General features: G+C 33.1%; 1 protein-coding gene across 1 annotated transcript; it reads right to left on the minus strand.

The window, feature by feature from the left end:
• Positions 1 to 4,588: 4,588 nt before the first annotated feature.
• Positions 4,589 to 10,912, minus strand: LOC134275120 (melatonin receptor type 1B-A-like). Its single transcript, XM_062757362.1, has 3 exons — positions 10,604 to 10,912; positions 5,461 to 5,656; positions 4,589 to 5,343 (listed from the first exon to the last, which is right to left on the minus strand). Exons 1-3 carry the CDS (start codon positions 10,910 to 10,912, stop codon positions 4,589 to 4,591), a joined length of 1,260 nt encoding a protein of 419 aa, XP_062613346.1.
• Positions 10,913 to 11,554: the final 642 nt, after the last annotated feature.

Genomic DNA, 11,554 nt, shown 5'->3' on the forward strand with positions numbered 1-11,554 from the left:
TTTCAAAGACCCAAGATGCATCTACTGGCCAAGTTTGATGATCGTAGGTCTGAACGTAATCAAAATATGAGTTTTAAACAATTTGAAAACAAATATCGGCAAAATTCAAAAAGTAGGTCACAGTGACCTACTTTTTCATAAATATGTTTTAAGGTCCCAAGATGCATCAAAGTACAAGATTTGATGATTCTAAATCTCCCAGTGTCTGAAATAATGGGATTTAATGTTTTTAAAAAGTCATAAAGTTCAAAAGTAGGTCACAATGACCTAATTTTAAGTTGACATTGTTCGAGGACCCAAGATGCATCAACTGACAAAGTTTGATGATCATGGGCATTAAAGTGTCCAAAATATGCCTTCAAATCAATTTGAAAACAAATCCCCGCAAAATTTAAAAAGTAGGTCACCGTGACCTACTTTTGAGTTAACATGATGTGAAGTCGTCAGTAGCATCCCCTTGTTTAAGGGTCCCAACCCTTATTTTAGTATAAATGGTAGCCCTTGGGCCAAGGATACCCTGTGACAAATTTGGTACCGATTGGCCAAGGGGTTCTTGATTTATGGCCCATATTCTAAAAAGTTTACGCACACCGCACAAATGGCCATAGCATTAGCTCTTTGAGCCTTTGGCTCAGAAGAGCTAATAAAATGATTTGTGCTACCTGGGCTCTATTTAAATTGTAGGAGTTCCTACCTGTAGCCAAATATCTTGGATGACAGCTAGCCTCTCCACCGCGGAAATGGTTGATCTCATGGGTTTTTCCGTTTTTAAAATATTTTTTGTGAGCTCCAATAGATAAATTGATTGATTGATTGCATCTTGTTTAACGTCCCTCTTCAGAATATTTCACTGATATGGAGACGTCACCATTGCCGGTGAAGGGCTGCAAATTTAGGCCTATGCTTGGCACTTACGGCCTTTGAGCAGGGAGGGATCTTTATCGTGCCACACCTGCTGTGACACGGGGCCTCGGTTTATACGGTCTCATCCGAAGGACCGCCCCATTTAGTCGCCTTTTACGACAAGCAAGGGGGTACTGAGGACCTATTCTAACCGGGATCCCCACGGGAATCCAATAGATAGAAAAACTGACTCTGGTGAACCCTTAGAAAATTTTTGAAGGATTGCCTGTCTTCAGCCGATATTTCTCTAAGCAAATTCTGCCATATTCCTAAAAGAGGTATATAGGCTATCGTATGTATATGCTTACAGTCTACTTGTTGTACTTGAAACATTTTTTGCATATGAAATCATATTTATGGGGTCATGCAGATACACATTTATACATACAGTAAAATGTTCGTCTTGTTTTTCTTGTTTGTGGAGAGGGCTTTGATACAAACTTTTTTTTTTCATCGTCCGAAATTTATTTCTCTAAAAGGACCGGGACCCAACTTTCATAATTTAAATCCACAGATCATTTTCAAATATTGATCTCTACTTAGTATATATCTAGTATATATATTTAGACCAGTGCACAGGGGCGTAGCCAGGGTTCCTTTGATGTAAAACCCGAATATAGGCTCGGGCATAGAGGCGGTCTTAATAACCCCAGTGCACGTGGGTCCAGCCTAAATGCCCCGAGAATAAGTGAAATTTCGATTATTTCTATGAGAATATCCTTTGAATGAGACCGTATAAACCAAGGCCCCGTGTCACAGTAGGTGTGGCACGATAAAGATCCCTCCCTGCTCAAAGGCCGTAAGTGCCGAGCATAGGCCTAAATTTGCAGCCCTTCACCGGCAATGGTGACGTCTCCATATCAGTGAAATATTCTGGAGAGGGACGTTAAACAGTATACAATCTATGAGAATATCCGAAACCGACCCTCGATCCTGATCGCATTTTTCTGACACTCTATATGTTTCTTACGCAGCCATATTCGAGGTCTGTTCTATTTTTGTACAAAATGCGGACAAACACTAAAAACACGAGATAGGATCTGTCCAATATTGTTGTCTAATCGAAAAGTGAATATCAGAATGAAATGCACGTAGAAAAATTTCAACAATATTTAATAGTTAACCACATTTCGGGAAAATCTATTGATTTAAGAGAGATGCACACTACTAGTATTGTTTTTCTATAAAACTGATTCTGTTGTCATATGTATCTTTTATATCGTTATTCTTAATTTAAAAGCATTTTTTTAATGCTAAATTATATGTATGCTCTAGTCACGCCTCTCTCTCTCTCTCTCTTAAAAAATGATGTGGACGTGTGTTCACAAACATACGCCTGGCGACGCGCCTGTAGACTACAATTAATTGTTTACCGAGTTTCAATTTTGTCTAGAAAATTACCACTTGTCAAGTCAAATCTTCTTTTTGAATTGAAAGAAAATATATTTCAGTTTGACTTCCCTTATTCGAACATATATAATGTATCAAAAATACATTAAAAAATTGCTAGAGTATTCAATATTTTTCTCATACCCAGTTCATTCCTCCTGGTTAGCCATAGCCTAGTCCATGATATTTTTTGAAAAAAAAAATTTTCACTGCCTAAGCAGCAACAATGCACATACTCAATTAAGTATTGTTTTCTTTCTTCTTGCTGCTATCTTTTTTCAATGAACGTGCGAAAATTACATCAGCTTCAAAGGTCATAATTAGAATGACGTCATGTAAAATTAGATACCCGGTATATGACCGCTAAATTTTTTTAATTATAAATATTTTATTTACCAAAATCCGTTTTACATGAAATAAACGCAAAACAATCACCTGCTTCTGTCTTGTCAAAATCGTTTGTAAATCAAATGTAACATCGAATCTTGTTACCAACCCACCACTCCATTCGACTTACCTGAGCATGTCGAATGAAAATCGGATGAAATATTGCATTGTGTGACCGAACCTTAAATTGACGTTTTCATTAAAGGATAATAGTTACAAAATCTTACGTTTTTCTAATTTTTTTTTTTTTTGAAAACCGAATAGGTATTTCTGATAAAAGCAAATATCAAAATTAACACTACATTGCTCAGGTAATCCCCTTTGAATGAAGGATCATAAAAGCAACTCGCGCAAGCCATTTTTCATGAAACAGACTGGAAAGCCTGTGGTAGTAGCATTATTCTTATAGAAATTTGCATATTTCCAACATGGTCGACATACATGCAAAAACCAAATATCTTAATTCAATCTTAGTTATTTCAGTATTTAACAAAAAATTATTTGTTTCACAACATTTTTTTATTTAAAAAAATAAATGTCTCATAATAACTACACATTTTCTTTAATAGTTTGCCTTTATTATAGGCAAATAACTTAATTATTATACATTAGTACATGTATGTGCTGTCATATGGCGAATACATGGATATCATAACAAAAACATCAAAATCAAGTTTGATTACTCACTTTAATTAAAAATTTTATTTTATATATTCAATTCTAACACAATTTCAGTAAATTCCAGAAATCAACACATTTGAAACTTTACAATTTGCCAGCACATTTCACAATAAATATGACTTAACAACAGTTCTTCCATTTAGTCAACCAGCTGCGACACTGAAGATTTTGCATGTTGAGCAGCATCGGGAACAATGTTTTAAAAAAGTAAAAGTAGGGTGCAACAAAACATTTTTTACATGAAATTAATCTATGAATTAATTTATTTCATTATTAAATTGTATAAAATTAATTAATTTCGTCAGAATTTGACACATTAAAAAAGAAAAAGACCACGTCGAGGAAATTCGAATTTTTCTCTGTTTAATACTAATCTTCAATGCATAAAATGCCATTAACATTGATTTAAATTTAAATTTAACTGTAATTTTATTACTTTGGTGTAAAATATTACATGTATAAAGCAAACTTGCCATGGTCGTCGACTTTCCCCCAATCATGACGTGTTTTCATTTTCTACTCTATGTCGGCGCCCACTCTCACCGGGTAAGTCGTTTTAACTGCGCTGTCCGGGGCGCCGTATGTAAAATTCCTGTTAAATGATTTCATATTTCTATAGGAAAAATTATGAATGTTTTAAATATGGATGAATTTTTTAAAGTAAAATATTGCTTACCATCTGAAATACACGATTTGTACAAAAACTTGCCAGCTCTCCGCTTTGTTTACAATGAAATACGGGGATTCAGGTATCATACGAATCTCCGATTTATAAGCTTTTTTCTCATTGGCTGATTTGAACAATATATTCAACTATAGCTCGCGGAAAGCCAGTGAAACAACCCGACTAACGCAAAATGTGAGGTAAAGTGGCATCCGAGTTTGAAATAGTGTTGAAAGACGTTTTGGAGAGCTTACATGAACTACAGGAAAAAAATGCATAGTTATTACAGAACAATAATATTTATACTGTTTAAAAGATAAAGTCTTATACAAAATAGGTGTGAAAATTTTATGTCATAATTTATTAAATGGAAAACTTTATTGCGAGTTGAAAATCGTCAATTTCATGCCGATTTAGCCGAAAATAACGTCACGCAAGATAAACTGAACTCCTTATCTGACACTAACATGCAACTCAACATTAGAATCGTCTTTCTCATCCCACTTGTTCCATTGATATAAATGTAAAGCGATCATAATGTTAGGACAGGAAGAACGTGGCGCCTCACAGACGAGAATCTAAATGAGGAATCACATTAGGACCGGAAGTACACGTTCCTTCACGAGTTGATCTACGAACACAAAGACGTAGAATTCCAATTCTAAACCGTTTGTTTCCTGCAAAATAAATGATACCGTTGACACTTGAGTGTAAGTGTGCCGTAAGCGTAATGAACAGATGAACTTTCATTGGGAAAGTGTCTTGCACATCTAAAGTAACAATAATGGCATACGGCGTCCAGCAGATGACAAACGCAATAAAAATACAAAACAACATCTGAGATGAACGGACTGTTTCTCTCCAAACTTTTCTCATTCTCAAAGGATTGTCAATGTCCAAAATGTAAATGTTTCGTTTTGTTTCCCAGATACGCTTAAAAATAAGAAAGTAGCATATAGCCATTACTACGAGTGGCGCACCAATCAAAATCATTGAAACAAACATGGTGTAGGATAAACTTGCAGTCCGATCCCAGATGCACTGGTGATTTTTGTGGTCGAAGAAGTGCCCTCCCCAACCAACAAAATTAGGTATTTCAAACGAGAAAGCCATCACCCAGCAGGTGAAACAGAGCAAAATGCTGGTGACACGGTTGAAAAGTCTGTCATACACGTGGTTGTAGCGCAGGTATATAAAGCGTGACATCGACATAAGGAACAGGCTGAAAAATGCACAAACGCAGGCAGTCAGACAAAGGCTCGCCACAAAAATACACAACAGTTTCCTTCCCTGGAAAAACTGTTCTCCATGTGTGACACCTTAAATACAAATCATAGCATAAGTATTTTATATTGCCTTTAAAATAATAAAGCTCTAGACTCGGCCAATCAAAAAAGCCAAAAAAAAAAAAAAAAAGACAGAACATTAAAATATACTAATGATACACATGGGGTCGGCTATGGCAGTGACACAGAGATCCGCCAGTGCTAGGTTAACGACGAATTCTTTCCCACATTTGTTGACGTCTCTGCGAACGGTCGATACCAGGATAGTTAATGTGTTACCTACAGTCCCCACCAGCAGGGCCGTACTGGTAATGATAATGTACAATACTGCTAGGAGCGTGTCGGTCTGCAAGGGAGGGAGTATCACTTTCTTTATGGTATCGTTGTCAAAGCTCTCGCAGTTATCTAGAGTATCGTTGATTTAAAAAGTTTCATTCTACAAAGAAAGGAAACAATGGTGATTCTCAATTAACTTTATGTTTTATTGTGGTGCTATTTAAAAAAAAAAATTAATGATAAATGATTGATAAATGATTGTTTGCTTCATTTGGAAATTCAAAGGGAAATTCCTTTAATGAAGATGCATTGTAGAGTAAGACATGTGTATTCATTCAAAAATTAAATATTTCTAAACATTAAATGTCAGGTTAACACATTTAAAAACACACACAAAAAGTTAATATTTTTTTCTCTTAAAAATAAGCTTTAAAAGTTCTTCTTTGTTACAATTTTTTCTAAAGTAACTAGGGTGATTGCCACTGTTTATTTACAATATTGAAACCTAGAGTAGACTTTCAAGAGCGAATTTAAACAAAATTTCTATCAATATTTCATTGTTATAGGCACACCATCTTTAAAAAAAAATTACTCTCCCTCTCAGGACTCATGGTAAAATTATATTCTTCGTATGTGAAAATCTTTCCTCTGAAAAGTTCAACATTTGTGTTGACGGGAAAGGAGGGAAAAAACGAAAAAAATGTGTCCTTTAATGTAAAAAAAGAGAGATTTCGAGTTGGGCTATTTTTAGTCTGGCGATCTGTATACAGAGGGAATCTGAACATTTTATTTCAAGATGGCCTAAGCATGTGCAAATTACAATTATATATTAATGCAAGAACATTGTAATATTTAGTATTCTTAAAGGACTTACCTTATGAAACAGCGTTAGAGATCAGGTAGGCAACCCTCTCCATTATGAAATTCTTAGATTATCTTCCATGCATCATACTTTAAAAGAGGGGCAAACCTGTTTCTTAATTTGGAAAATATAAGTGTATTATCTTACCGAACACTTTAAGTCGCCCATAGCGACAACACCAGTCCTTAGATTGGAGTATATAAATCGGAAAAAAAAGACCGAGTTTGATTACACGCAATAATTAAAATACAGAATCACCTGATAGCGTCTACTCAATCGAATTGAGAAAATGAACGGTTTTTATATGTGAAGCAAATTGCGTATGCTTGCAAAACCAGATTTTTTCCGGATTTTTTAATGACTTTGTGTACATATTCATACATATATTTTTTTTTCTAAACCGGAATATATTAATACGTGACGTATATATATAACAACATTTTTTTGAAGTAATTACTTTAATTGATCGTTAATTAAACGATAAGATATAGAGCCTATAACAAACACTAAGTAAAAGAAAGAAAAACGCATGAAGAGTTTTATTCTTGAAATGTAGAATATCTGTTGAAAAGAATACAATTCAGTTCTCAGGGTTAATATGGATAAAATCGGGTTTTTAATAAATGATGAGTTAACCTGACAGTCAAATAAGAAAAAAAAATATCTATGCCAACCTCCCTCATTTTGCTAAGTGCAAAGGAGCTTAACTCTTCTATTATTTATATTGTGACGATGGGAATTATTACTTGAAAATATCACACGTCACTACATATTTCGTTTTAAATCTTTATTCAAGGAATTCCAAAAGTTACATTTAAGGTATACTTTTACTCAGAAGACCAAAAATTCCACTGATAAGAACGAATCAAAGTACTCATAAGTACAGAGAGCCGGGCTCATTTACAGAGTAGAATTGATTTCTTACATGAATCACGTTTATATTCTGATGAAAAAATTATTTTAAAACTATCAATATAAATGATAAGACACTGACAGTGAGTTTTTCAATCCTAATACCACGGTCCGATTTTGTCAGAATCAGAATTAATCTGATACCGCAGCTGAATGTAAACAAACAGGTCAGTCTGGTTCCCTCTCCTGCTTTACCTCGTATGTGTAGAGAACTACGGTAACACTGTTTATCAAAAATCCTTACGCTAGAGAACTATATGTTATTTGACTTATGAAGTTTTCAAAGTCATTACTACTAATGTTTATTTTATTTTGATAAAACTTCGTTTTAATTTTGTTGCTTTATTTAGCGTTTGTATTATCTCAAAAGCAGTTGAGAGTAAGAACTATATTTTTGCACGTAACTTTAAAATGGCGACTATGGGGTCAACATCCTGCCTTGAACAGGATCACATAAGCCGGCAATTGCTCTTTGAGCAATAAGCCCGGCTAAAAACTACCTACTGCACATTGTACAGCTATGATTCTTGTGTTAAATTTCAATTTCAAATAACTAGGTCAATGACCTACTTTTCATTCTAGTGGCCCCTGAGTATTTCTCGGAAAATACCTCAATTTTTCACACTATGTCCATTTTCTTTCTATACAAACAAAATATTACAAGCAACTAAACTCTTTAAATAATGAAATATTATAGCAATGAAACAGCATTGCTTCATATAAAGAAATGATTGGAGTTTGGGCCATAAATGAGATAATTATTAGAGCCCGAATTTCCTCTGTCATATTTATATTTTCCCCCCATTTTTTAATCGAATATTACAGAAATCTGACTGATGAGAACTCTAAACTATTGACAGCCTCAGATTACTTTTTTTGCCCTAATTCTCATGGTATTAATATTTTATGGGGTCAATGATCAAATAATTGAGATATGTTGTCTCGAATGGTTTTTGTACATATTTTTGAATTTCTTTATTTCACAGCATTCAATTATTTGAAATAACTTATGAGCTTTTAACACTTACGATATTTGCAAAATGATGTTTAAAAATACATGTAACCTTTACTTTGTGCATAATATTGCAAGAAATAATTTTTTTTGACAAAAATGAAAAATGAAAAAATTAGTCCGAATTTCCTCTACATTGACATTGAATTACCGTACATTGACTTTTGTTCCTGTGTATTTTCTTTAAATAATGAAATATTAATTTTTCACATTGATTTTGAGTTAAAACTTACTTATTTTATCCATTTAGAACAACTTTTGATTTAACATATTATACTTTATAAAATTTCCATTCTGTTTTCTGAAACCTGAGTAAACGTCATCCTTAAGGTTTCGTCAAAGGTCAACATGTCCAAACATTTATTTTTAAAATAACTCCAAAACTATGTGAGGTATAAAGTTAAAACTTTTACAGTTTATAAATTTTTCATTGATTAACAGATAGAAAGTATCACTTGATAAAAAAAATACTTGGAAAAATATTTAAATTGAGAAAAAATCTTTTTAAAAATGCATATTTTTTCAGAAAATGCACCTAATTAATTCCGTGCTTTTAGTGAAAACCATCACTGCAGAAACAAAATATGTTTATCAATGAAGGGCAAGTTGGACTTGGATATAGCCTCTGGAAAGTTGTTTTCCCTGCTTATTTTGTCCAAATGTTAAGACTTGAAAGCGAAAGTACATTGCAAATGGCGGGTTCTTCAGGGGTCTTGTCTTAATACATGTCATGCTTTCAATAACAGCCTTTCAGAGACCATTCACGTCCAACTTGCCCTTCAATGATAAACATATATTATTTTTGCAATGATGGTTTTCACAAAGAGGACAGAATTAAGCAGGTGCATTTGTCTTTTAATAAGCACATTTTCTGATACAATTTTTCTCAAAAAATATCTTCTTTAAAATATTTGTAGTCAAGTGATACTTTCTTTCTATTAATCAATGATACATTTATAAACTGTAAACATTTTGACTTTATACCACACATAGTTTTGGAGCTATTGTAAAAATAATTTTTTAGACATGCTGACCTTTGACGAAAACCTTAATCGCTTAAAAACTCTGAAACTAAGACTAAACTCCGATACACACATCACATCTCTCTTTCCCCTAAACTCCGCCCATATTTATAAAGATACCCAATGAAAGAATACCGAACTCAAATGCAACATCAAAAGAAAGAATGGTTGACATAAATTTTCCACAGAATTCTCAGGACTGGAAATGCTCAAGCTTTAATCTCTACACTCTAAACATATAACTCGCAATACCGTCATTGATACTGTGAGACAAAGGGGGGAGGGGGGGGGGGGAGAGATGTCAAATCTGATAAATACAACACAGATGCTGAAACATCAAAGTAAAATGCACAAAATCACTCCTTGACATTACCTTCGGCTCAATCAGAAATGTTTCCACTACATTTTCTTTATTCAATTAATTGCTACAATGATGAAAAAAAAATAATGTAAAAAATAAAAACAAGAAAAACATTGTTCCAACACAATGAAACCGAAGGGTACCAAAATTCAGTAACATTGAAATTAATTCACATAAACAAGTCATAATAACGACCAGCATTAAAGATCCGTGTAAGTAAAATTATAAAACAATGTAATTTTTCCATTATTTTACTACCTTCTGTATAAGGTGATACACGTAAACATGAAATAACGAAGGGGGAAAAATAAAATATGTAGTCCACTTCGGAACTGTAATTGGTTATAAAACTGGGTTTTAGATGTATTTCTAGAAACGTGAATCATGACCCGTGGTTTTACAATGAACTGACACATCTACTGGGTACATAATAAACATATAGATATAGTACATGCAAAACACACACACACAAAATAATAAAATGTATATAAAAAATGTTTATATAAAATATAAACAAACATTATTTATTCCACAATTATGTGCAAACTCATAAAACTGATTTCACGTGTTTATTTGAGAACAAGAAAATATGAAAATCTTTCGTGGTTTTAAATATGCACTGTGAAAAATAAAATGCCGTCCTCGCAAGTAAAATGGGAAAGAAAAAAAAAACAAATATGAAAAATAGAGACTACAAACTACCAATACACTATGCTACCATGCTGAATTAACGCCGTTTTTTAAACAAAGGAATGTTCGTTTTCCTGACAAATGTTTGACAATCTGGCGTTAAAATCGTCAAAATCTACCCACGAATAGTATTTGCTATCAAATCATAGCCACTTTACTCTATACTGTTCTCTTCCATTCACTTTTCTCTTCTTAATATTTTTCTCAGTTTCATAAATCTGATCATCTTTTTCATTTTCAGTCACAATGTCAATTTGATCATTTTGATCTGGGATTTCATCATCCCCTACAATGGCAGGTTCAATGGCATCAATATTGTCAGGAGCGGCTACATTTAGCTCATCAAACCGCAAGGCCTCCTTCTTTAACCTGTTAATATGGACTCTATTCCTGTACCGCTTTGACCTTGTCTGGGTCTGGACTGATACCAGACTTACTAACAATATGACCAAGATATCGTAACTCATCGTGTGCAAAATTGCACTTCTCTGCTTTAATATCAATTCTCTGTAATTATCAAAATTGGTTGGCCACGCATAGAAAAACATTTTGATTTTTTTATAATAATTTTAAAGAGCTATGTCATTAATTATAAAATCTAAAGTGGGTTTATGAAATAGACCCTTGGTTGCCATAGAAACGGGGTGCAAAATTCTCAATTTTGTTAATTTTGAAAACTGTGTACTTATCAAGAAAAACTGTGTCCAGAAATAAAAAGGGATAACTTAATATGTTTTCATTATTTAAATTTAATACTACAGATTAAAGTAATTATATCTATACAGTCAAACCTGTATTAAGAGACCTTCCAACGGAGAAAGGAAAAAAGGTTTAATCTCTCTATATTTTAGTGTTCAAATGTATGGTATTTCATAACACCATATTTACATATTAAAATGCTTTTACAACTGTTAAGAAATAAAATATCAGATCATTTGAATATTGGAAAATATTGTGAACATCTGAAAATATTAATATTTTTTCAAACAGTATAAAAAAGCTGCAAAGGTTTTTTCCCCTAATAATATATATATATATATTTTTTTACATGATAGCCTATATAACTTCGTTGTTTTACATATTACCAAAAATAAAAACGGTATCATAAT

The sequence above is a fragment of the Saccostrea cucullata genome, unplaced genomic scaffold, assembly GCF_032062105.1.
Source record: "Saccostrea cucullata isolate Sc308-1 unplaced genomic scaffold, CSIRO_AGI_Scuc_v1 ctg1359, whole genome shotgun sequence".
Taxonomy (NCBI): domain Eukaryota; kingdom Metazoa; phylum Mollusca; class Bivalvia; order Ostreida; family Ostreidae; genus Saccostrea; species Saccostrea cuccullata.

Bases quoted from the DNA above. Each gene is read 5' to 3' on its own strand.
- LOC134275120 (XM_062757362.1), bottom strand. From the start codon at position 10,912: ATGAGTTACGATATCTTGGTCATATTGTTAGTAAGTCTGGTATCAGTC. The intron at 5,657-10,603 runs GTAAAGTGGCTA...CCTCCCTTGCAG, and splicing joins ATGGAAGAGAACAGTATAGA to ACCGACACGCTCCTAGCAGT. The intron at 5,344-5,460 runs GTATATTTTAAT...TTTGTATTTAAG, and splicing joins CGACCCCATGTGTATCATTA to GTGTCACACATGGAGAACAG.